The sequence below is a fragment of the Ovis aries genome, chromosome 11, assembly GCF_016772045.2.
Source record: "Ovis aries strain OAR_USU_Benz2616 breed Rambouillet chromosome 11, ARS-UI_Ramb_v3.0, whole genome shotgun sequence".
Lineage (NCBI taxonomy): Eukaryota > Metazoa > Chordata > Mammalia > Artiodactyla > Bovidae > Ovis > Ovis aries.
The window spans coordinates 28283627-28310479 of NC_056064.1; the positions used below are offsets into that span (position 1 = coordinate 28283627).

Genomic DNA, 26853 nt, shown 5'->3' on the forward strand with positions numbered 1-26853 from the left:
AATAGGTCTGTTTTTCTCTCACAGGCACTGGGAATTTGTGACTGACATGGTCTTCTTTTCACTTGGGCTTTGGAAAAGCTTCAGGACAAATTTGTGGCCCACCCCCAGGAAGTGAATAGGGCAGCCCCAGAACCACTTTACCTTGATTCCCATCTCTGCTTTGTCTTCCCTTGTGGTTTTTCTTTCTCCTCTTAGTTCTCCTTATTTTACCATACACAATCAAGAACAGGCAAGCAAAAATAAACAAAAATCGCCTGTAACCTCACTATCCAGAGATACCCACAATTATCAGTGTTGTCCTTTTATGCATATTTTAAAAAAATAAAAATGAGAGGATACCATGCCTACCTTTTGGGGGGGCATAGTGTTTTGTAACTTGCTTTTTTCGCTTTATGTCACCAATATCTTTCCATGTAATTAAATGTCTTTAAACAACTTAAACTTTCTATGAAGATCTAATAATGTCATACTACCAACTAATATGTCTACATCCATTTGTGTGCCTGGCTTTATGTACAGTCACATATACATGTATATGAAAGTACACCCACAGAGATGATCTAAGGACAATATTTGTATACACATATTAGAAGCTATAACATTCGTAATGTCAACTCATCTGATGCTCACAACCCTATGAGTTAGAGCTTATTGTCCCCCTTTTATAAATGAAGAAACCAGGCACAGAAAGATGCAAAAGTTGCCAAGGTCACACTCCGACTCCAAAGGGTGTTGGAACTCCAAACTGCCACGTTGCCTTTCAGGATGCCATTGAGATTTCACAGTCCATAGAGTTAAACAGAAAAAAAAGAAACGTTTACCTTCTTCCACCTCACTTTCTAATTTATGTTATTTTGCCTTGTTTTAAGCACCCTTGTAAGTCACCTGAAATCCCCCTCTGCCGCGGCATAAACAAACAGTGCAGAGAGTGCTACCCGGCACAAGAAGACAGTTAAAATTCTACCCCAGGGCAGAGGATGAATCCAGCCAGTCCTGCAATGAAGTGGATTTATTTCCTTGGGCTGCAGTGAACTTCCATCCCTAGAAGAGCTGGCTTGGGTGGCCATCTCTCAGGGAGGCTGGGGTAGGCAGTCTTCCAAACAGACTGAGCTGGGCCAGACTAGCCCTGAGGCCCCTTCTTAGACTCCCAGAGTTTATGAAAATACCAATAAGACAAAACAAGACACTCAATGGGGCTAATGCAGCAAGCCAGCTGTTGGGCCAGAACCAGTATCCTAAGTTTTCAAGCCAGGCCTGTTACCAGCTCACTCATCTAAAAGTTAACAACTGGCAGTTCAGTTCAAAACTCTTAGCCCAGTGTCTTCTTTCCCCTGAAGTGTTTTGGCTGCCGCTGAAGAAGGTCAAAGGATACTGTCACTGTCTTCGGCCCTTCGGTGAAGGTAGCAGAGAAGGAGGCAAGAAGCTGGGTGGCCCCAAGGGTGTCCCATTAGACTAGAATTGGGTGGGATGATTCGTTTGACAAATGTGAGGAGAGGAAGGAGCCAGGTTTCTATGGCTGGGAGAGCTTACTCAAGTTTCTTCACCTCCTGAGAACTATTTCCTCCCTCATCTGCAAAATAGACTTTCACACCTACTCTGCAAAGCAGTTATGGGTTCCCAGCAGATAGTATGGGCTACAGCACCTTTGCACACTGAGCCGGTGAGCACCTTGTGGATCCGGGGAGGGCTAGGCCACCTCCAGCCCGAGGCCTGGGGGTTGCTGGCCAGTGCCCAGGTGCTGTCTGGTTTTGTCCCACTTCAGCCTCCAGCCCACCACAACTCCCAGGTAGAAAAGGAGCTGCTTTCTGTACAGACTGGCCCACCGAGGGGTGACAGCTGTGAGGGGACGGCAGAGCCACTCTTTCCCTCCAGATGCCAGGGGCTGCGGGTAGGAGAGGCGAGCCAGCAGAGGCTCCCTCTTCCTCACGATTCCGGGCTGTCTGCCCACGGGGCACGGCCCTGGACGCGGTGCCACCAGGGCCACCACGCTGAGTTTGAGGAAGGCCCGACCCCAGCTCAGCAAAGAAAACAAACACAGATGTGTTTGCCCGGGACCAGGAGGGAGAAAAATCGCCCCCTCTCCCTCGCCTGCGCGCTCCCCAGGGGCGTGGGGCCGGCGGAAACCTGCTGGGCTCCCGGGGCAGCGCGGGGCCGGGCGAAGCGGACGGTCCCCGGCCTGCCCCTCCTCCCTCCGCGGGGTGCGCGCCGGGCCCAGCCCCCTCTCCGGGGTTTCCCCGGGCGCTCTCCTCGCTTCCCTTTGTCTCCGCTTCTCCTTCTCGGGCGCCCGGGTTCCCACCCGCTCGTACCCTCGCTCTCTCCGGGTCCCTGGCCGCTTCCCTTTAACTTTCTTCTTTCCCGGGGTGAAAACTTGGCTCTGGAGCCGGCGGCTGCCCGCCGACGTTATTGGCCGGCGCCCCGCCCGGCGGCCCCGCCCCCCGCCCCCGCGCTCCCCTCCGCCCCCCACTCCCTGCGCGAGTGGCGGCGGCGGCGGCGGCGGAGCCTTCGGGGGCGTGCGTGCGTGTGTGAGTGCGCGCCAGCCAGCGGGAGTGTGTGCGCCCCGGGCGCGGGCTGGGCGGCACTCGCACCGCGGCGGCAGCGGCGGGAGCCGAGCGGCCGCGTCGTCATTCGGGCGGGAGAGGCGGCGGCGGCCGGGCCGGGCCGGGGCTGGGACAGCGGCGGCCGCGCCGGGCATGGAGCTGGCAAGCCCGCGCTGAGGCAGGACGCGCCTGCTAGCAACCAGCGAGAAGCTCTCCGCCGTCCGGCGCGCGGGCTCCCCGGCCGGGGCCGGGCAAACTTTTCTTTCTCTTTTGCCCTCTCCTGAGGTAAAGTCCCTAACGCGGACTCGCCGGCCGGGAGTGCGATCTGGGGCAGCTGAGCGGGAAGCCAGGGCTGCGGGAGGAGGGGGCGCGGGCCGTGCGAGCTCAGGGGCTCTTCGAGTTGTCCCGCGCCCGAGTTGAGGGTGCGGGCGGGGCGACGGCTGACGAGCAGACGGGCGCGGGCAGGACCCTCGGGCGGCGTGGAGGCGGCGGCGGCGGCGGCGGGGAAACCGAGCGATAGCCCGCAGCCCCAGCTCGCCGCCGGCGGGGAAGAGGAGGCGCGGGCAGTGCGGGGCCTGGGGGTCTCCGGATTCGCCTGCCCCCGGGACGCGGGGCACCGAGGCGGGTGTTCGGTGCGGGGGAAGCCGGGCGTTCGCCCGCGTCCCCGATCGCCGCCCCACCGCGGGGTTGGAGGGCGCGGGGCGGGCTGGCTGAGCGCGGCTCCCCTCTCTCCGCAGGCGCCTTCTGCGGCGGGCGGACCGACTCCTCGGCGCGGCGGGGCCGGGGCAGGCTGGACGCAGCACGATGCGCGCAGTGTGGGAGGCGCTGGCGGCCCTGGCGGCCGTGGCGTGCCTGGTGGGCGCGGTGCGCGGCGGGCCCGGGCTCAGCATGTTCGCCGGCCAGGCGGCGCAGCCCGACCCCTGCTCGGACGAGAACGGCCACCCGCGCCGCTGCATCCCGGACTTTGTCAACGCGGCCTTCGGCAAGGACGTGCGCGTGTCCAGCACCTGCGGCCGGCCCCCGGCGCGCTACTGCGTGGTGAGCGAGCGCGGCGAGGAGCGGCTGCGCTCCTGCCACCTCTGCAACGCGTCGGACCCCAAGAAGGCGCACCCGCCCGCCTTCCTCACGGATCTCAACAACCCGCACAACCTGACGTGCTGGCAGTCGGAGAACTACCTGCAGTTCCCGCACAACGTCACGCTCACGCTGTCGCTCGGCAAGAAGTTCGAGGTGACCTACGTGAGCCTGCAGTTCTGCTCGCCCCGGCCCGAGTCCATGGCCATCTACAAGTCCATGGACTACGGGCGCACGTGGGTGCCCTTTCAGTTCTACTCCACGCAGTGCCGCAAGATGTACAACCGGCCGCACCGCGCGCCCATCACCAAACAGAACGAGCAGGAGGCCGTGTGCACCGACTCGCACACCGACATGCGCCCACTCTCGGGCGGCCTCATCGCTTTCAGCACGCTGGATGGGCGACCCTCGGCGCACGACTTCGACAACTCGCCGGTGCTGCAGGACTGGGTTACGGCCACCGACATCCGCGTGGCTTTCAGCCGCCTGCACACGTTCGGCGACGAGAACGAGGACGACTCGGAGCTGGCGCGCGACTCGTACTTCTACGCCGTGTCCGACCTGCAGGTGGGCGGCCGCTGCAAGTGCAACGGCCACGCGGCCCGTTGCGTGCGCGACCGCGACGACAGCCTGGTGTGCGACTGCAGGCACAACACGGCCGGCCCGGAGTGTGACCGCTGCAAGCCCTTCCACTACGACCGGCCCTGGCAGCGCGCCACCGCCCGCGAGGCCAACGAGTGCGTGGGTGAGTGGGGCGCCACGGGGACGCGGGCGGGACCCGGACGGGGCGGGGACCCGGGCGGCTACTCCCGGGCCTAGCGAGCATCTCCCGCTGCGTGAATGTGGTGGGGATGGTGGGAGGCGCGTTCCGGGAAATCCTGGGCGGTGGGGCCGGGAGAGTCGGTCCACTCGCGCGCTTGACGCTGGCCAATTGGGTTGGCCTCCTGTGCGGTTCGGTAAGACAAGATGCTGGGAGTGGGCTTTGCGGAAAATTTACCAGTCAGTTCCCCTAATCCCAGATGCAAGGGCAGACACTGATTGCCTTCTCCTCAGTTTGGCGGGACTCTGGGATCCACCCCCCCACCCCGCCCCAGGGCAGCAGCTGGTCTCACTGTTGGGGACCCCGGCCGGGTTCCCAGGAAGTTCCAGCTCCACGGCCACAAATCCCTCGGGAGGTGGCAAAGGGATTTGCAATTTGGTGCTAATTCGGTGCACGACGAACATCACTCCTGCGTCCTCCATTTGTCTTTTACGGTTTGAAAATAGATATAGTTTTCTTTTGGATAGCGTGTTTGGGCTAGCAAAAGAATGATGTGATTTAAATTAATTACTATCTGCAGATTACAAAAGAGAGTTCACTAATTATTTTAAACTAAGTCAGTCCCGGTCCAAAAAAGAAGTATACCAGATTTTCGTTGTTGTTGTTAGCATGGTGGGGGGCGGGGTGTGTGTGTTGAGGTGAAATTAAACAATTCCCGCGAATTAACTAAGGGCCCAGATTCTTGATTTTATGGGGTTTCAGGTCCTGAAAGAGAAATCTCACAAAACCCTGTACTGGTGGATATTCTTGGGTCTGAAGTGAGGCTTGAAAAAAAAAAAAAAAGAAATGCATTCCGTTTCTGGATCATACAACTTTGCTGCAGTAGAAACTCTGAGCCCTCAGTTTCTCCTCAGGAGAAGAAGAAAAAACGTAGAGGAAAGGTAGGTAGTTAGACCATAATCAGCTTTTCCAGTATGAGGCGTAAAGGTACAAATCCCACACTTTATTTTAAGGAAAATCATTCAGTTTGGCCATCCGCCCTTGGGTATTCATCTTTTGTGGAATAGTTATTCCCTCCCCCTCCGGTATAGCCCGTGTGAGTTTCTTCAGTTGCCTCGGCCTCTGAGGCACATTACAAAGTTTGCTGGCCCCCACAAACACACGTCTTGAGGTCTGGTTCTGGTTAATTGTGCCATGTTGTTGTCGAATAGTTTGTGCCTCACGACTTGTGGATGCAGACTTTCTCGGAATGGAAAACATGTTTTGGTTGGCTCTGAGGCCCAGGCGGGCGTCCTGGTCTGCAGAGGGCAGTTCTCCTGTTGCGTGGCCAGATCTCCATTTTTGCACTCCATCCAAGGGTCTACTTCTGCAGACCTCATTGTCCTTCCCCCTCCTGTAAGGGACGCCACTGCTGGTTGGTCGGAAGAGACTTTTCAGGATTCGGGCGGTGAGACAGTGGTTACTCCCCGACTTAGTCGTCTTTGAGAATAGAACGCCTTTGATCTGCTCCATTCCTTCAGAAATGTTGGTTTTTCCCATCCCTTCTCTTTCTTCTCGCCTTTCCTCTTTTCATTTCTTCCTTTTGTGAGTGAAAACCCTTTATTGACATTTAAAAGGCCTCCCAGGGTTTGGCTATCTGTGTTAGCTTGTATGTGCATATGAAAGATAACTTCTCATCGTCACCAGCAGGGTCTGATTGGAAAACACGAAAGTGAATACATGGAGGCAAATAAGCTGGCTATGATGGTAACGTTTTCCTGGCTTGAAGATTCCTCTTAGCCGTGGTGTTCCGATACCACCCACCTCCAGCTCTCAGTCACTTTGTATGTGGAGAAGTAACCCGCAATTTTATAACAATGGCCATGCGCTTGAAATAATCTCCATAGTTGAGGATTTTGTCTTTTGACCAAAACACTAACTCTGTGCACAAATTGGATTGACTGTTTTTTTTTAAAGCCAAATTGAGCAATCAACATATTAACTAACGTAATTAGTAAGCCTTTTTGTTCAAAAAGTTTAATTAGGCCTAATAAGTACATAATCTACATGACAAATAATCGGCTGACAATATTTTCTGGGTTTCACCGAAGTTATTTTAATTCTCAGTAGTTAAAGTATCTTTAAATCTTGCCAATTATTCAGTCATCTCATAAAAGCCAAGCCAATTCAGTGATGTTAAAGTTATTTATAGTTTCCTTTTTGAATAGATGTTCTGATACCTTGTAGATATAGCCTCGGGAATGTCAGGTTGAAGTTCCCATAAAGTCTTAATTGAAGTCTTAGTGATTTTTCCATCATTTCACAAAAGAGAAAGCCAGCAAAGACAATTTAGAAGTGATTTACAATTAAAGGTCGAGCTTTTTATGAAAAGGCCCTGAAGTGGAGATACGTGAATGAATTAGTATTTGACAGGTGTTCTGAGACACTACAGGGCACTGTGCTAGGAAAAGGCATTAATAAATCCTTCAAACACTAACTTTTGTACTATCTGCAGCTCAGATCCGCCCCCCCCAAATAATCCTATCTTGTGAATTTCACACTGTTGACATAGAAAGTCAGGCTACCCAGATTATTTACAGCTAAGGCAAAGAAGTATATTTTCTACTCCAAAAATGTTTTGATAAAAAAATGAAATACTATCACTGTCTGTCTTTGCCTTTCTAAAATAATGAGACACGACATAATAAAGTGACATTGTTCCCTAAGTTAACTGTCTCACCGCCCCCCCCCATCCGAAAACTTTAAGAAAACATCGACATTATTATTTTTCTAAATAGTTCTGTATAGGGCCAAGAAAATATTATATCCTATAGGTTTTTCTTTGGTCCAGCTTTCTTTTCAGGGTTGTTTCAAGGTTGAGTTCTCTACGAAGTAAACGTGAATTTTTATAAGGTCCAGTTTTGTTTTAAACGCAATTTTGGATTTCTTCCTGAAAAGAAAACCCAAAACAATATGAAAGACAAGACTGTGTATAATGTTACGGCCTCGACAGCTCTCCGTGGAATAACTAAATACTTTCTTCCGCCCATATGTATCAGCAGTGTTCACATGCTCTTATACACATGTGCATCTATATTCATCGTGTAAAGAAGCATCCATGCGTGGGGGGGTGTATACATTCAAGAGAAAATGCATGAACAGTTTTAAACCACCTGGGTTGCTAGGCCCTCCCCCTCTTCCTTTTTTTTTTTTTTTTTCAAAAAAGAGCATCTGAAGACCATATTGTGTTTCCATAAATTATTGACATCAGTTTTAATCAGTGTCCCCCTGACGTCGGAGCTGTGTTAGTATTTAGTGCCTGATGAAGCATGCTGTTTAATCTTACTGTGGGGATGTCAGCATGAACCCCTGCCTGGTTTGTGACAGGGTGAACTTATGAAAACTCGTTTTGCGACTCACACTTTGGCTTGACGTTGCCCTGCTGAAACCCAAAACCCACACAGAAGACGTCTCTGCAAGATGAGCACTGTGCTGGGCTGGCCTCCTATGGTCATGGGTACCTGCACCATAAAGCTTGTAATTGTTTAAACATGACTTTGGGAGGGGGTCCTCAGGCTGTAAATGGCTCTGGGCCTGCCGTTATTCCTGGCAGGAGAGGGAGGTTATATGGGAGGTGTTGCTGTGAGAAATCTAATGCCCCGATAAAAACTCTTGCAAAATCAGAAGGCTAAAATGATCTGCCGCTCAGTCTGGTATATAGCTGTAGATAAGTGAATATTCTTATAGTCCTGGTAATTATCATGGGCTTCCCTGGTGGTTCAGTGGTAAAGACTCCACCTGCAGGAGACATGGGTTCAGTCCCTGGGTTGGGAAGATCCCCTGAAGAAGGAACTGGCAACCCACTCCAGTATTCTTACCTGTAAAGTCTCATGGACACAGGAACCTGGCGGGCTAGGCCACGGGGCTGCAAAGAGTTGGGCATGACTTAGTGACTAACCACCACCACCACCATTTATTATAATTATTATCTTTATATGACTAACCCTGGAGGGCTTTTTTTTGCCCAACATTTAGTTATTTAATCATTGTAACTAAGCTAATACTAGGCTCCATTATTCTTATTTTACAGAGGAAGAAACTATAACCTTTGGGTAAAGGGTTTACCCAAAGTCATATAGCTAGTAGGTGGTGGAACTGGGTCTCCCGTCTGAAGTTTAGGCTTTGTTTTACTGCATCTTCTGTGCTGCCTCCCCATGGAATGGATGAATGGCTGGATGGCTGGATGAATGAATAGTTCATGTACAGGCAGAACTCAGAGAGATAGTGCAGGTTTGTTTACAGACCACAGCGATAAAGCAAGTCACATGAATTTCTCAGTTTCCCAGTGTCCGTAAAAGTTGTTTATACTATAGTTTATCAAGTGTGCAATAGTATTATGTCTTAAAAAATAGCAATGTACATATCTCAGTTATTCATAAAAATACTTCATTTCAGGAAGCTATATTCAATATCTTATGATGAAGATAATAATGGAAAAGAATGTGCAAAATTACTGTATATGTATGACTGAAACATTGATGCACAGCAGAAATTAACACAACATCATAAATCAACTATATTTCAATAAAACTAAAAAAACACTTCATTGCTAAAAAATGCTAACCATCCTCTGAGCCTTTCTGTGAGTCATATTAATAGTCGTAACATCAAAGATCACCGATGATAGATTACCGTAACATAGACAATAATAAAAAGTTTGAACTATCGCTAAGAATTACCAAAATGTGACCCAGCGGCATGAAGTGAGTCTATGCTACAGTGTCCGTAGACTTGCTCGAGGCTGGGTTGCCACAACCCTTCAACCTGTAAGAAACACGATGTCTACAAAGTTCAGTAAAGCGCAGTACAATCAAATGAGGTCTGTGTGTAGAGGACAGTAGTTGGAACAACCTGTTGCCTCTTGCTGGAATTAAAGGTGGTTCCCTAGTTGTGCTGTATTGTGTGATAGTATGTCATATGATGCCATAGATCGTATTTACTATGTTCATACATGCTTGAATGCTTGCATATGAAATTGTATAAAAAAAAGTCCTTGATGTTAGCCTTTAGGCCTCGTGGGAGCTGGGAGCTTTTAGGAATGTAACTACAGAGTGTTTAAACACTTTTGTGTGGGTGGTCAGCGTGCACAGGTGTTGCTCATGGCCGAGTTTTGATTTCAGGGCCCGTGATCTCTCTCTGAGGTGGTGGAACAGAGCTTGTAATCAGAAATTCCTTTTTTAACCAGGCCTTCTCTTTTCTCCCTAGTGCTCAGTAGCTGGTTGCTTCTCTGGGACATATTGGAAAAAGTATAGGACGTGGCTAAGAAGTATTGTTAAAGAAGGGAGTTTAGGGACTTCCCTAGTGGTCCAGTGGTTTAGACCTCACCTTCCAGTGCCGGGGATGCAGGTTTGTTCCCTGCTCAGGAAGCTAAGATCCTACATGCCTTGCAGCCAAAAGACCAAAAAAGTCATAAAAACAGAAGCAATATAAACAGTAAACATAGACAGTAACAACTTCAACAAAGACTTTAAAAATGGTCCACATCAAAAAGAAAAGTCTTAAAAATAAAGACGGGAGTTTAATGGTGTATCCTGGTCGCTGGCTGGGTGCTGGTACGTGCAGGGCACGTGTGTCAGTGGCACAGGGCTATCGTTTATCACTTTGGGCCCCATGGCAGCTGGAGTGAGGGTCTCTGTTGAGGTGGGCCCAGATGCTGCTCACTGCTTGACTCAGAGAAATGAGACAGAGCCGAATCAAGACACACTTTTTGGGGAGCGTCTGTTTCTTTCCAAGGCTTTGCCAAACTGTCCTTTTGCCCTGCCCAGACTTCTCCCTGACCTCCTCCTCCCGTAGAAAAATGAGATCCTCAGAAAAGTATTTGAGACTTCAGGTCCAGAGTAAATACTGGAAAGGCAGTGGGTTGCAATTCAGATGTTCCCTGGAAGGAACCCCCTCATTGTCTGCTCACAGCTGGTATCGATAATTTCCTTCTGGAGATGAGTTGTGCTTTTCATTAAGTAAATTTTTTGTCTTGGGATTAAACCAACATTGTATTCTTAATAGACTTTTATGTTTACACTTCAAAAGTCCACTGGGTTGTTATTCGTGTTATCTTGATGGCTTCTACGGCGTCTGCTATGCACACTGGCTTCACCAAAATAAATGGCTCTCTAGGGAACTGGATTATAAAACGGTCTTATCTGTTGATGCTGTGGTGAGGGTATTTTGTGAGCCAGTATTTTTTTTCCTTCCTTTCAGAAGTGATAATCATACCTTGAGTTTCTGCAGTGCCTTTCATTAGAGGGAGACTGGAGGTCTCGGGGCGGGGGGTGGGCTTTTGAAATGCTTGAGATTTGAGGTTAATACTTACAGAGTGGCCGACAGCATTTTGCCTGTTGGTCTGAAGAGACACACCTCAGCCGTTGTGGTCTCTGCAGCCTCGGAAGATGCAGCTTTGGTTTAGGTGGCCAGGGAGTTTAAACTGTCTGTCTCAGGGGTGTGTCACGTTGCATGCTGAGGAGAGACTGAAAACCCCTACTGTGTGCCAGGCATCGTACTCGGTGCTCTACATGTGCTTTATGTCAGTGAATCAGATTGCCATGAGAAACGGAAGCCTTTCCAAACCAGATGTCCTGGCCACCAGCCCGGAGGTTTTGCACAAACAAACCTGAGCTCGGACAGGGCACATCTTGGCTTGTTCAGTGATGCCATTGCAGACACAGAGAGCAGGCAGGTACCAGTGGCACTTGTCTCAAAGGCTGATCACATAAAAGCCACATTCTAATCAGCTCCCAGGGATGGTTCTGAACAGCACCTGGAATAAGGAAACTGCCCGCGAGAGTCCTTGGACATAGGGCTGTTTGCCACCAGTCTGTCTCTTGTCTCAGTTCGGTTCGATGTGTATAGCACCACATGGGGAGTTCAAGAGTGCATTTCTGTATTCGTATTCCAGAAAATGTAGCCCCATTATAAACTTGGAATTATATTTTCCTTTGCGTTGGAACGTTACATGATTTACATAACATTTAATGATCTAATGACATAATGTTTTATGATTATATAATGTGAGTTTCCCCCAGGTCAGAAGGCAGAGACCCATCAGCTGGTCAGTTCTTTGCTTCTGGAGATAATACTTCCTTTCCATCCCCAGCTCCTGGGAGTCTTTGATTCAATGTGTGTTCAGCCTTCACTTTGTTATTTTTGTACCAGTTCTGCCCTCTGACAGAGTGAAGGGACTGTAGTCATGGGATGGATGAGATGTGAGATGCTTTCCGTCTGAGCCTTTCTCATCCAGCATTGATGCACCTGCTCCAAGCCTCCTTTGTGTTGGATGTTTCTAGCCAGTGCATCCACCGGCCCTCAGGGAACAAGGGGATATGTCAGCAAGGAGACAGGTGTACCATGGTTCAGGAGTGCTGCCTCGGAGTGGAGAAACGCACACTGCCTCGGCCTCTGTCAGGGTCGTTCCGAGAGATCCTGAGCCTTTTGCTGTTAGGGTCAGTGTATTAGCTGGTGCCAAGACTGTGTTCCCCTTGCAGTGCATTTATCCATATAACGACGATCCAGAAGAAAGATTTCTCAGTAGGTATGCCAGGCCTCCGGGTTATTTAAAGGGGTGAGTGGGGACTTCCCTGGTGGTCCAGTGGTTAAGACCCTGCACTTCCACTGCAGTGCTAGTGGTAGAGAATCTACCTGCCAGTGCAGGAGATGCAGGAGACACGAGTTCAATCCCTGGGTTGGGAAGATCCCCTGGAAGAAGGAATGGCAACCTGCTCCAGTATTCTTGCCTGGAGAATCGCATGGACAGGGGAGCCTGAAGGGCTCCAGTCCATAGGGTCGCAGAGTTAGACATAGCTGAAGTGACTGAGCGCTCACACACGCACACATACTTCCACTGCAGGGGCCGTGGGTTTGATCCCTGGTTGGGGAACTTAAGATCATGCATGCAGTATGGTGCTGCCAAAAACAGGGGAAGGATGAGTGGTTTTTTAGAGGTCAAACTACATTTGTTCAGTGAGAACCTGAAAGGCAGAAAGTAACACTAAGAGGGACAGAAAGTTCACAATATCACCTGATAATCAATGAATCCTCCCAACTCAGCCTGGAAGGAGGCTCTAGAACTCAGTCTCTGTGGACGGTTTGGGACTAGCCTGTATAAGGCATGCGAGGTACCAGCCTCTCTGCAGGGTCCAGCTTTGGTTGAGAGCCATTCATGCTCCTTCCTGGCTGTGCTATTGCTAGATTTTCTAGATTTTCCCCACTCCTTTACTGCCTCCAGATAAGAGAGAGTATTAGTCATCATGTACAATTTTTCACACATTCCAGAGGCTCCACACCTAAGTTAGACACTCTGTAGGACCATAGTCACCTTTGAAGGAGCTGGGTTTGAATAAATGAGTCTTAGGTAACAAGAAAATGAGGTAGACCTCTTTTAGTTTCCTGACTGCCTATATGTTGCATTATATTCCATGGATGGACTGTCCCAAAGAGATGGACACTTTCTGCTGCCTCATTACGTTTGTTGGGACTTGTGATTTCATCTCTTCCTGTTTGGAGTGGCTGTGGTGAGTACTTGGCAATGCATCTTTTCCAAATTCTGAAACCAGGGCAGATATCACTAATCAGTCACAGTATTCATTTTCCTAAGTCCAGAAATGGTCTTAGGGTATTAGACTCTTGGCTTCCTTGGTGGCTCAGATGGTAAAGAATTATGCCTACAGTGTCAGAGACCCAAGTATGATCCCTTGATCTGGAAGTTTCCCTGGAGAAGAGAATGGCTATCCATTCCAGTATTCCTACGTGGAGAATTCCATGGACAGAGGAGCCTGGCGGGCTCCTGTCCATGGGGTTGCAAAGAGTTGGACATGACTGAGCAACTAACACATACTTCAGTATAATATCCTAGGCAGCCATTATTGTTTAGTTAGAATTAGCCTAGGAGATGAAAACTGCAAGACAGTTTTGGTCCCAGAAGAGCTTCCCCTGCTTCCCCAGCCTGCAGACAAAGAAGTAGCCTGTAGGGGACTTCCTTGATGGTCCAGTGGCTAGGAATCTGCGCTCCCAGTGCAGGGGACCAGGGTTCAATACCTGGTCGGGGAACTAGATCCTGTGTGCTGCAACTGAAAAAAAGATACCCCGTGCTGCAACAAAGACCTGGAGCAGCCAAATAAGTATTTTTTTTGAAAAAAGAAGTAACCTTAAGTGGACGTTTCTGGAGCAGTCAGTGGTCAGGTGGCTCTGTTGGGTCTGGGGATGTGAAGGAGGGGGAAATGGTGCCCTCCATGCAGGTGGGAAGTGGTCTCTTTAAGGAGGGTGTGCGTGTGAGTGGTAAACACTTGTACTGAACCATACACATGGGTGGGCCCCCAAGTGAGGAGCTTTGCTCAATGCCTGGGACACAGGGAAGATGCTGTAGGTCTTGAGAGGAAGTGAGTTTTGGATTTGGCCCCTGTACTAGGGAGGGATGGCACTGTGGTCCACTTCGCATTTTCCTCCTGCATCTGCTCTGTCGTAGCATTTTGGTTTCCTCCTACCCCAACAGTTTGAGAGATCGCGGGGCCCTTAGAAGAGTGGCCTCCCCAGGAGAGTCAGCTCTGAAGTTCCCATGCAAGGTCCCCTGGACTGAGAAAACTCTAGAACTACCCTGAAATGTGAAGGAAATTATGCCCCAACCTAGGTCGGGGGTCTGGGGCTCTTCGCACCTGAGAAGTCAGGCCCAGAACACCAAACAAGGTCTGCGTGACATGGGGAGACAGGACTCTGCCCAGGGCAAGCGCTCTGCTTGCATTTGGGCCGAAGCAGAAAAAGTGCCGAACAATAACAGTTTCAACCCCAGCATGAAAAAGGAAACACATTGTGTTTACAGATCTAGAGCTTGGCCTCCAAAACATGAAAGAACCTCTGGGTCGGGTGCCCCAGGGCAGGGCTGTTGGACAACGGTTCCCCTGCTCCGAGTCCTGCGGCCAACGCGTTTCCTCTTCCCGCAGCCAGACCTCAGAGGTGGGCAGGTCCATCGCAGCCAAGTCTTTCTTCCCAGACCCAGCCCTGTCTCACTCCTCGGCTCAGACCCGGGGAGAACTCATGGTGAGAAAGTACTCGGCCTGCCCAGCTGCCACAAGGAAGGAAACTGCTTCTCACTCCAATCCACAGAGACTTAAGCCACGTTCGGGGCGGATCATGTATCCGCGCTACTCAGACTCGCCAGGGAAGAGCGGGACTGTATGTCCTCTGTGTTCTTCACCCCAGTTTGTTGTTGGAACCAAGATGAGAGACCTGTTTGTTGTTTTATTTTTCTTATTATATTTTTCTGGCCACGCTCCGTGGCATGTAGGATCAGAGTTCCCAGACTAGGGATGGAACCCATGCCCCCTGCGTTGGAAGTGCAGTTAATCACTCTACTCCCTGTCACAGAAGTCCCTGTTCGTTGTTTTGAACTGAAGGTGTCTGCAGAATTCAACCTTCAGTGAAAAGCAAGTTCTGATATCCCAGCTGTATAGAAACACTTCAGTTTTAAAATCAAGATCAGAGAGCACAGGGTTCTGTGTAATAGTGTCTGAAATACCAAGATGTGTGTTAGGGGTTATGGTTGAGAGAACCTGTCTCCAGCTTCAGACTGCCTGGGTTGAAGTCCTGGGTCCAGGCTCTCAGTGTGACCTTGGGAATGTTATTGAAGTTCTCTGGGCTTTCAGTGCCTGCAAGTCCTGGGGACTCTACTCCAGACCTCACTGGTATATGGAGTAGGGTAGGAAGTGAGGGGGCATACCCCCAAGGAGGGGGCTTAGAGGAGGCTCATAGAAAAGAGACCCTGAGGTGGAGTGCTGCTTCTAGACTTGAACTTTCTCTTGTAAAAAAAAGTTTTTAATTGAAGCATAGTTGCTGTACAATATTATATAAGTTACAGTTGTATAGTATAGTGATTCACAATTTGTAAAGGTTATACTCCATTTATAGTTATTATTAAAATATTGGCTAAATTCCCCATGTTGTGTAATATATCCTTGTAGCTTATTTTATACCTAACCATTTGCACCTCTTAATCCCTCACCCTTATATTGTCCCTCCTTCTGCCCCCGCTGGTAACCACTAGTTTGTTCTCTGAGTCTGCTTTTGTCGTTGTTGTGTTTACCAGTTGGTTGTATTTTTTTTTAGGTTCCACATATAAGTGATATTTCATACAGTATTTGTCTTTCTCTGGCTTATTTCACTTTAGCATAATGCCTTCTGAGTCCATCCATGTTGCTGCTGGTGGCAAAGTGTCACTCTTTTCTTTGAGTAATATTTCATTGTGTGTGTATAAATATCTTCTTTACTCATTCTTCTGCTTATGAACACTTAGTTTGCTTCCATATCTGGCCATTTGTAAATAATGCTGTTGTGAACATTGGGGTACCTGTACCTTTCTGAATTAGTGTTTTCATTTTGGGGGATATCTACCTGGGAGTAGAATTGTTGGGGTCATAGGGTAACCGTGTCTTTACTTGTTTGAGACACCTCCATAAGTGACTGACCCAATGTACATTCCCGCCAACAGTGCACTGGCATTCCCCTGTCCCCACATCCTCACCAACGTTTGTTATTTGTGTTCCTTTTGATAATAACTATTCTGACAGGTGTGAGGGGTATCCCATTGTGGTTTTGATTTGCGTTTCTCTGATGATTAAGGTTGTTGAGCATCTTTTCATGTACCTGTTGGCCATTGGCATTTCCTCTTTGGAATAGAATATGGGCTCTATTCATGGGGTCGCAAAGAGTTGGACACGACTGAGCGACTGAACTGAACTGAGCTAATGGGCTCTAGGGTGCTAGGGCTCAGTAGTTGCTATGTGGGCTCAGTAGTTGCAGCTCCTGGGCTCCAGAGAACAGGCTCAGTTTCTCTTGTGAGATCTTTGTCCCATGTGAGATCTTCCCAGACTAGGGATGGAACCAGTGTCCCCTGCATTGCAAGGTGGGTTCTTAACTGCTGGACCAGCAGGGATACCCTTATTGTATTTTCTAACTGGACATTGCTGACATATAGGAAAGTTGTTGATTTTTATATTAGTACTTTGCAACCTGCCTTTTTACTGAACTCTTTTAAAATTAATTCTCATAGTATTTCAGTTAATTCTCTTCTCTATTCAATTAGAACCCACAAATCATGAATATCTTAGCTCTTCTTTTTCAGCATTTGGACTTTTTTTTTTCTTGCCTTTCTGCATTGAATAGAACTTGAAAGCAACGGTATAGAGTAATGGTAAGACACCTTTATGTTGATCTTGATTTGAGTGAGATTGTTTCTAGAGTTTTATTATTAAGTATGCCATTTGTTCCTAGTTTCAGATAGATCTTTTTTATTGTGCTCAAAGGAATGACCTTGATTCCTGGCTTACCGGAGGTTTGCTCCTTTTTGCTGTTGTTTTAAATCAAGGCTATGTGGTTCCTTTAGAATGTTAATCCTTTAGATATCAATCGAAGTGATCATATAATATTTCTGCTTAAGCATATTAAATAATGAATTATATTAATTGGTTTGATAACATTTTAATAGCTTCACTGAGATATAATTCTCATACTATATGCTTCACCCATTTAAAGCATACAGCTCAATGGATTTTAGTATGTTTATAGAGTGGTGTGTGCATGCATGCTAAGTCACTTCAGGGGTGTCTGTCTCTTTGCAACCGTGTGGGCTGTAGCCTGCAAGGCTTCTCTGTCCTTGGGATTCTCCAGGCAAGGATACTGGAGTGAGTTGCCATGTCCTCCTCCAGGTAATCTTCTGACCCTGGGATCTATCCTGTGGCCCCTGCATTGCAGGCAGATTTTTTACTGCTGAGCCACCAGAAAAGACCTAGAGTGGGGCAACCATCATTAAAGAACATTTTCATCATCACCAGAAGAAACCTTATACCCATAACAGTCACTTCCCAGTCCTTTTTGCTTGCGTTTCTGTCCCAGCCCCAGAAAAACATTAATCTACTTTTGATCTCTATGGACTTGTTTGTTCTGTACATTTGATATAAATAGGATTGTATAACCTGGGGCCTTTTGTGTCTGACTGACTTCAATGTTTAGCATAATGTTTAATGCTAAATAATTAGCATAATGTTTTCATGGTTCATCCATGTTACAGCATGTGTAACATTCCTTTTTATGGCTGAATAATATTTCATGTCTAGATACGTCACATTTTAAAATTCATCCTTCAGCTAGTGGACATTTGGATTGTTTCTACCTTTTGGCAGCTAGGAGTAATGCTCCTGTGAACACTGATATACAGGTTTTTGCATGAATATGTGTTTTCATTTCTCTTGGGTATGTACCTCAGAGTGGAAATGCTGGGTCATATGGTAACTTCATATTTAACTTTTTGAGGAGCTGCCAGACTGTTTACCAGAGCAGCTGTTCCATTTCAAAGTCTTACCTGTAACTTAAGATTCCAGGGTCTCCACATCCTCATCAATATTTCTGTTCTTTCTTTTTTATAATAGTCGTTCTGGTGATGGTGAAGTAGTATCTTATCATCGTTTTGTGATTTTCTAAATGGGAGCCATTTTAGTGTTCTTGGAATAAACTTTATTTGGTTATATTATTCTTTAGTGATGTTTTTATGTTTGATTTTTTTGTGTGTATGTATCTGTTCAAATGTGTAATTTATCTGGACTTTTTTCTCTTTTTATTGTCTTTTGTATCAGGGCTGTTCTAACCTTATAAAATTAAGTGAGAAGTTTCTGTTCTTTTCTGTGCTCTGGAATAATTTAAGTAGCATGAGAAAGAACTTTTCCTTGAAGATTTGCTAGAATTAGCCCATCTGGGCCCTGTGCCATTTTGGGAAGAGTTATTTGATAACCATTTCAATTTCTTCCATGCTTATATGTTTATTCAGGAATTTTTCAACTGCTTTCTGAGTCAAATTTGGTAATTTATTTTCCAAGAAAATAATGATTTACCCAGATTTTCATTTTTTAAGCATAGTTGTGTATAGTAATCACTTCCCATTCCCAATCACTAAAAAAATTATTTTTGAACTTTAAAATATGGCTGTATCACTGTTCTAATTTCTAATAGTGAATATTCTCACTTTTTGCCTCAGTTTGTTTGACATTTTTGAAAGTGATGATAATAACATCTGATAATATCTGTTGAACACTCAGTGTGTGCCAGGCCGTGTGCTAAGTATTTCGTATGTGCTGTCTGCTTTTCAGAATCTGAACAACTCTGTGAGTTGAGTACTATTATTCACATTTACAGGTGGTTGAGAAGTTCAGGCATTTAACTTGCCTGAGACACAGCTACAAAGCCCAGAGTTGTAATTCAAACAGGATCTCTCTGTTCTCAGAGTCAGAGCTCTTACATACTATTTTAGTCTGCCACTTATTTTTTTTTAAAATTAATTAATTAATTAAATTTATTTTTTGGCTATGCTGGGTCTTCGTTGCTGTGAGGGCTTTTTTCTCCAGTTGCGGTGAGCGGGGGCTATTCTCTAATTGCAGTGTGTGGACTTCTCGTTGCAGTGGCTGCTCTTGTTGAGGAGCACGGGCTCTACGATAAGGGGCTTCAGTAGTCGCTGTTACTGGGCTCTAGAGCACAACTATTCCTTCAATAGTTGTGGCCCACGGGCTTAGTTGCTCTGTGGCATATGGGATCTTCCTGGACCAGGAATCGAATCCATGTCCCCTGCATTAGTAGGCGAATTCCTTACCACTGGATCACCAGGGAAGTCCTGCCACTTATCTTTTGATATTTTTAAATTCTTTCTAATTTTATAATTTCTGTTTTATCTTTATTAATTTCTTATTTAGGCTTTTGTGGTCCTACTAACATTTCTAGTTGAATGCTCAGTTCAACTAATATTATTTTTTTTTCCTTATTCATATTTAGCAGCACAGCTATTTAAGGCAAAGATTTTTCCTTTCTAGAGAAGCTTTGACCACTTACCCTTGGTTGTGGTTTGTACTGCTCTCCTTGTCACTGTTTTTCCAATGACTGTGTCATTGTAGTTTTGACATTGTTTTCATTTCTGGGGTTATTTATGAATTGGGTTTTCATTTCTAGAATATTAACTCCTCAAAGTATCTATTTTGTTTGAATTGAATTGAATTGAATTGAATTGAAGTCGCTCAGTTGTGTCTGACTCTTTGCAACCCTATGGACTGCAGCCCACCAGGCTCCTCCATCCATGGGATTTTCCAGGCAATAGTCCTGGAGTGGATTGCCATTTCCTTCTCCAGGGGATCTTCCCAACCCAGGGATCGAACCTGGGTCTCCCACATTGTAGACAGAGGCTTTACCATCTGAGCCACCAGGGAATTCCATTTCATTGCAACAAATACATTTTTGTTTTGTTTTTAAATAATCTCATATGTGTGTGTAAGGTCACTTCTGTTGCTAGTCCATGGGAACTGAAAGAGAGCTCTTGTTTTCAGGCTACAGAGTTCAATATATTTATCAAAATCAATTTTACTAATTATGTTTTTCAGATACTCTGTATCGTTGTTTTATTTTTGCCTACAAAAAGACCATGTTAACAGTAGACTCTAACATATCACTCTCTTAATTTGTGTTTACAAAGTGACAAAGTCTTCCAACCTTTTAAAAATTAAGAGATGTGCAAAACCATATGATGCTTGAACCCAAAGTAAAAGCAGGGGTCACAAAATAGTATCTTGAATGTAGAGTTCAGAGCAGACTGCATTAAATAGGGCAAAGATGGTTATTTTATATTACACTGGTATCAGAAAGAGCTTCACTGGTGGCTCAGCAGTAAAGAATCTGCCTGCAGTGCATGAGCCGCAGGAGACGAGGATTTGATTTCTGGGTCAGGAAGATCTCCTGGCAAAGTGTGTGGCAACCCACTCCAGGATTCTTGCCTGGATAATCCCATGGACAGAGGAGCCTGACAGGCTACAGTCCATAGGGTCGCAAAGAGTTGGACATGACTGAAGCGATTTAGCAGCAGCAGCAGCTAATTTCAGAAGAGCTGCACCGTAGCATGAATGTGAATGGAAGTCACCAGGGCCTTGGTCTCCGTGGTGAAAAGAGGGAGTTGACAGATGCTTCCTGGTCGCTTCCAGTGCTCCCATTCCATGAGGATGGTTTTGGGGTTCCCTTCTAAGTGGCTCCAGGAAGGGAATTAACTGGGAGTAAGGATTAGAAGGAAAGAATAGGACAGGATGACTCCTGAGATTGGAGCAGTTTGAGCCGACAGCTGGGGCTGGGTTTATTGCTTTGGCTCATTCCTGTCTTTACAGGAGCATCTGCCTCACTGCCTCTTGGCCTGGCAAAGGAGATATGCTGAAATAGAAGTCAGTCTGCAAGGACAAGCTGGTGAGGCCACAAGAACTCCCTGACATGGGGTGCCACCTCCTGTAATGAAATATGACCCTGACGGCTGAGTTTGGCTCTGGAATACGACCCACCCCTCCACTCCCATAGGCAGCTACTTACTTACAGGAACAGGCAGGTTACTCAGCTCCATGCCGGCCTCTGTGCCCCCTCATTCTCTTGCCAAGAGGTGATTAATTTATTGAAGAAAGAGGGGATGCTGAAGAGAGGCATGTGTTTCACAGGATACCAGAACCATGAGAAAGGCTGAACGTTAATGACCTAAGTATCTAATTTAAGGAGTTAGGGGAAAAAATGAACAGAATAAGCCAGAACAAAGTGGGGGCTGAGGAGATAAAAAATAAGAGCAGAAGTCAATGAACCAGAAAACAAATATTCAGCAGAGAAGACCAAAGCCAAAAGTTGGTTGTTTGGGAAGATTAGTAAAATAAACAAATATCTGGAAGACTGGTAGAGGGAGGGGGAGAAAAAGAGAAGGCGCAAATAAATAACACTAGGAGTGAAAAAGAGATATAACTAGAGATCTGACGGAGACAAAAACTAAGGTAATACTGTGAACAACTTTATGCTAATACATTTAAAAAGTGGAATTGCTAGCAGTGGAATTACTGGCTCCTATGGTGACTCTATATGACCTCTAGCATCTTGATCAACCCCTTGGAGTGTCTCATAAGATTGTGAATAGATCACCTACTTCACAGTCTTCTGTGGAACCAAAGAAACAAACAGATACAATGGATTTCATCAAACTGAAAACTTGTGGTTTGGAGGACATTTTCAAGCAAAAGAAAGGACAACCCACAGAATAGGAGAAAATATTTACAAATCAACTACCTGGAAAGGTTTTAGAATATATAAAGAAATCTTACAACTCAACAACGAAAAGACAAACTTTAAAACAGGCCAAGAATTTAAATAAATATTTCTCCAAAGAAGATACACACGTGGCCAATAAGTACGTGAAAAGATGTCAACATCATTAGCCACTGGAGAAATATAAATCGTGCTGGTTCACATCTACTAGGATTGCTAGTGAAAGTGAAAGTCACTCAGTCGTGTCTGACTCTTTGCGACCCCATGGACTATACAGTGCCATGGAATTCTGCAGGCCAGAATACTGGAGTGGGTAGCCTTTCCTTTCTCCAGGGGATCTTCCCAACCCAGGGCTCGAACCCAGGTCTCCCACACTACAGGTGGATTCTTTACCAGCTGAGCCACAAGGGAAGCCCAAGAATACTGGAATGGATAGCCTTTCCCTTCTCTAGCGGATCTTCCAGATCCAGGAATCAAACCGGGGTCTCCTGCATTGCAGGCGGATTGGCTACAATCAATAAAATAATAACAGGTGTTCAAAAGAATCTAGAGAAATTGGGACTTTCATGGGTACTCTGCTCTTGGGAATGTAAAGTGATGTAACTGCTTTAGGAAATAGTTCCTGAAAATGCTAAACATAGAGTTACCATGCATAGTATAGTTAGTTGCTCAGTCGTGTCCGACTCCTTGCGACCTCATAGACTGTAGCCTGCGAGGCTCCTCTGTCCATGGAATCCTCCAGGCAAGAATACTGGAATGGATAGCCATTCCCTTCTCCAGGGGATCGTCCCAATCCAGGGATTGAACCCTGGTTTCCTGCATTGCAGGTGGATTCTTTACTACTGAGCCACCTGGGAAGCCTGTAGAGTTACCATATGACCCAGCAATTCCACTCTTAGGTATATATTCAATAGAAATGAAAATACATATCCACACAAAACACTGAACACAAATGTTCATAATGGCATTATTCATAATAGCCAGAAAGTGGGAACAACCCACATATCCCTCAACAGATGAATGGATAAAGTTTGGTATATCCACAGAATAGAGTATTCTTCAGTCGCTCAGTCATGTCTGACTCATTGCAACCTTGTGGACTGCAGCACAACAGGCTTCCCTGTTCTTCACCATCTCCCTGAGCTTGCTCAAACTCATGTCGATTGAGTCGGTGATGCTATCCAACCATCTCATCCTAAAAATAGAATATTATTCAGCCATATAAAGGAATAGAGTACTGTATATGCTCATACATAAATAGACCTTAAAAACTTTGTAAATAAATTTTAAAAAAAGCTTCATGATAAATGGAAGCCAGTCATAGAAGGCCATATACTGTATGATTCTACTTACATGAAATGTCCAGAATAAGCAGATCCATCTAGGAAGCAGATTTATGGTTACTAGAGATTGAAGGGAGGGGTGAGTGGAGAGGGACTGTTAAATAAGTATGGAGTTCTTGTTGGGGTGATGAAAATGTTCTAGAATTAGTGATGATGTATAACCCTGTGAATGTACTAAAAATCATGGAGTTGTACACTTATAAAGGATAAACTCTATGGTATGGGAATGACATTTTAATTTAAAAAATTGTATGGGGAAGAAAATGTTTATTAAAATGTGTGTTTCTGAGCATTTTCCTGGCTTAATGAAGTCACATCTCTTGGGGGTAAGGTCTAGAAACTAAGATGTTACATGCCACGAACCAACTAAGACTTGATGCAGCCACTCCCACCCCCCCAAAAAAAGAATATCAGAGTCATTAAGGACAAAGAAAGACTGGGGGACTGTCACAGCCTGGAGGAGAAAAAAGAAGACAAGAGGCTTACCTGCAGTATCAGATGCTGGATCAGATCCATCCTGGCTAAGAAAGGGGCATTAGTGGAACAGTTGGTAAAGTTTGAATAATGTTTTTAGATAAGATTTCAGTTTCCTGGTTTTGATCATTATGGGATGGGTAGAAGACAGTAACATTTGGGCAAACTGGATGAAGGGGACACAGGACTTCTTTGCACTGTTTTGCAACTTTTTTGTTAAGTCTGAAATTATTTCAAATTGTAGCCTGCCAGGCTCCTCTGTCCATGGGATTTTCCAGGCAAGAATACTGGAATGGGTAGCCATTCCCTTCTCCAGGGGATCTTCCCAACCCAGGGATTGAACTCCGATCTCCTGCATTGTAGACAGATCCTTTACTGTCTGAAGAATGAAATTAACAAGAAACCACCATCCTAGAGTGTCACGATTCCCAGTTTGAAAGCCAGTGGTGTAGCAGGAAGATTTCTGGCTTTGGGAATCAGACAGGCCTGAACTGAACACCCTCTCCATCTAGATCCTGAGTCTCTCAGCCTCAACCTGTCATCTGAGAAATGGGATTCATCCACCTCTGTGCCCTGGAATTACTGGAAAGTTCAGTGAAAGGATGTAAACAAGATGCGAAGTACAGCCCCTTGCTTCTATCAGCTGTTCAGGAAATGCCAGCCCTCCCCCACAGTTCAGAGTTATTCTCCCACTCAATCAGCCTCAGGTCCCTCTCAGAGTGAGAGGATCAGCTGATGGTTCCTCTGGGCTGGGGTGTTTGGCCTGGTGGGGAGCCGTCTAAGCACCCGGGCTGGGCAGCGGAGAAAAGTTGCATCACAGGAGAAGGCGGGGGTTTGACGAGGTTGAGATGGGAAAGGAGTCTGGCCTGGGGAGCTTTCTCACAGGCTCTCCTTGGCAGGCCGCTTAAAGTTACACCAACTTCAAACAAAAAGGGTTTTCAGACACAAAGGAGGGCTCAACCTGGCCGGTGCCAGGCCTGGCTTGGCATTTGAATTCAGAAATCCAAGTCCTCGGCGCTCACAGACAGGCAGACCATCCCCGTAGCTCTGCCCCCACTCCGAGAATGCCAAGAACCTTCGGGAGAGCTCCCCTCCCGAGCCTGCTCCCATCCTTGACCCCGGGTCCAAATTAATTAGAGTAAAGTCAGTGCCGGTCCCCTGCTGGCATTTATTCTTCTGACAGCTGAGACTCGGCCACGGGCCCGAAGGTGGTGCCCTCCCGCTTGCCACCGTGCCTAACTCTCCCTGCTTTGCAGCATGTGGGTGGCTGTGCTGGCCTGGTTTTCTTTTGGATGATTTTAAATAATAAAAGAGAGCAGTTCATGTTGACTTCCCATTGGGTCAGGTACTTTAGGTAGTTTTTCAGTACGCCCCCCCCCCCCTTTTTTTTGACCACACTATGTGGCTTGTGTTATCTTAGTTGCCCGACCTGGGATCAGACCCGTGCCCCCTGCAGTGGAAGCGTGGAGTCTTAACCACTGGACCGCCAGGGAAGTCCTTCAGTCCCTGTTTTTATAGGGATCCCTCTGTGGTCTGTCACTTGCCTCCCCTACGAGGCCAGAGGGACACAAGAAGGTGAGCCACAGTTAAAGGCACCATTAGAGAATGTTGGAAGGACTGAGTGCATTTAAGTGGGTTTTTCCCTGTGACCCAGCAATTCTGACCCTTCATACCCACCCTGGAGAAATACACAGGGCACACAAAAAGGTATCAACAAGTATTTGTCCCAGATTTATCTAGATCTATATCCATCTGTCTATCTACTGCCTCTACTGTCTTCATCACAAAGACACACAACTTAGCGACTGAACAACAACAAATATCTACTGTGTATATCTATATATCTATTTGTCTATCTTAATATCTATCTCTATAATTTTATCTCAGAATATCTATTGTATGGGGGGATAGCATGGGTATGTGCATGCTCTGTCGTGTCTGACTCTTTGCGACCCCAAGGACTGTAGCCTGCCAGCCTCTATCGATGGAATTTTCCAGGCAAAGAATGCTGGAGTGGGTAGCCATTTCCTCCTCCAGGGGATCTTCTGGACCCAGGGATTGAACCTCAGCCTCCTGTGTCTCCTGCATTGGCAGGCAGATTCTTTACTATTATGCCATGTCTATTTCTACATACACACGCAAAGAGAGAGAGAAGAGAGGCAGAGAACACAGCCTCCATGTCTTACAGTAAGGAAATGGCTAAATAAACTGGTCTGTTCACACCCTAAAATATAATGCTGCAGTTAAAATCATAAATATATGTGTGCACCCAGGAACAGAACTCCATAATATAGGGTGTAATACCACTCACATATCAAAACAAGATCCTGCCTCATCTATCACTGAAGTGCTCCCCTGAGCAGGGTGTTCTTCCTACTCCTCCACCTTTCCCTAGCCAGTCTTAGCTCTGGTGCTTTGGGAGTAGCATTGGTTTCAGGAAATTTGTAACTCAAGTGAGTTTGTTGTTATTAGGTGGATCATGGATTTATTAAATTAATGAAGAACTAGGCCTGGAGTGGGTTCTTTCTTGGTGCTGAACTAGACAATGTCTTTGCAAACTACAGCTTGTGGGCCAAGTTCTGCCTGTTGCCTGTTTTGTAAATACTCAGTGGAACACAGCCATGTCTGTTGTTTAGAGGTTTGTGTGTGACTGCTTTCGGTACAACAGCAGGGTTTGAGTAGTTGCACCAGAGACCTTGCAACCCGCCAAGCCTCGAATAATTATTATCTGGCTGTTTCACAGACAAAACGTATCTTAGACCCTTCTCCCAGACCACCCCATTTCTTCCACTGTCTGGGGGATGTGGAAAGGAATTTACCCTTCTGGTTGCTGCTGTGGGGCTTCCCTGGTAGCTCAGTTGGTAAAGAATCCACTTGCAATGCAGGAGACCCTGGTTCGATACCTGGGTCGGGCAGATCCCCTGGAGAAAGGATAGGCTACCCACTCCAGTATTCTTGGGTTTCCCTTATGGCTCAGCTGGTAAAGAATCCGCCTGTAACGTGGAAGACCTAGGTTCAATTCCTGGGTTGGAAGGATCCCCTGGAGAAGGGATAGGCTACCCACTGCAGTATTCTGGCCTGGAGAATTTCATGCTGTATAGTTCAGTGGAGTTTGGAAGAGCTGTTTGTAAAACCCCCAATGGATGGATGCTTCATTATGAATTAGTCATTGTGAAAGTCACTGCATCCCCTCCCTCTCCAGCACATGCAGCCCTGGAGCAACGCCCTTTCCAGTGTAGGTCCTCCTTGGGTGTTAACCCCAGCACTTCAGAATTACACAATTTCTGAAGTAGCCCCTGGAAGCAGACTTGATCCCCCCAAAGACAGTCCTTTGGCCATTATCTTTGTGTCCTCAGGGCCCAGCAGGATGCTGGCACATAGTAGGTGCTTATTAAGTATACAGTGAAGGGACTTCGCAGGGGGTCCAGTGGCTAAGACTCCACACTTCCAGTGCAGGGGGCCCGGGTTTGATCCCTGATCACGGAACTAGATTCCATATGCTGCAACTAAGAGTTTGCATGCCACCACAGAGAAAAGATTCTGTGAGCCACAG

At 46.8% G+C, this 26853-nt stretch overlaps 1 protein-coding gene across 2 annotated transcripts in view; it reads left to right on the top strand.

The window, feature by feature from the left end:
• The window catches only part of NTN1 (netrin 1), a 206785-nt gene that overhangs the window by 14053 nt on the left and 165879 nt on the right, over positions 1 to 26853 (top strand). Inside the window, exons 1-2 of one of the 2 annotated variants that reach the window (XM_027974898.3) lie at positions 2549 to 2822; positions 3275 to 4356. In XM_027974898.3, coding sequence (XP_027830699.1) covers positions 3342 to 4356 — 1015 coding nt within the window. In that variant the 5' untranslated portion in view covers positions 2549 to 2822; positions 3275 to 3341. Of the gene's footprint in view, positions 1 to 2548; positions 2823 to 3274; positions 4357 to 26853 lie in introns of those variants that run through there. The other variant, XM_042255658.2, reaches the window with a different exon arrangement.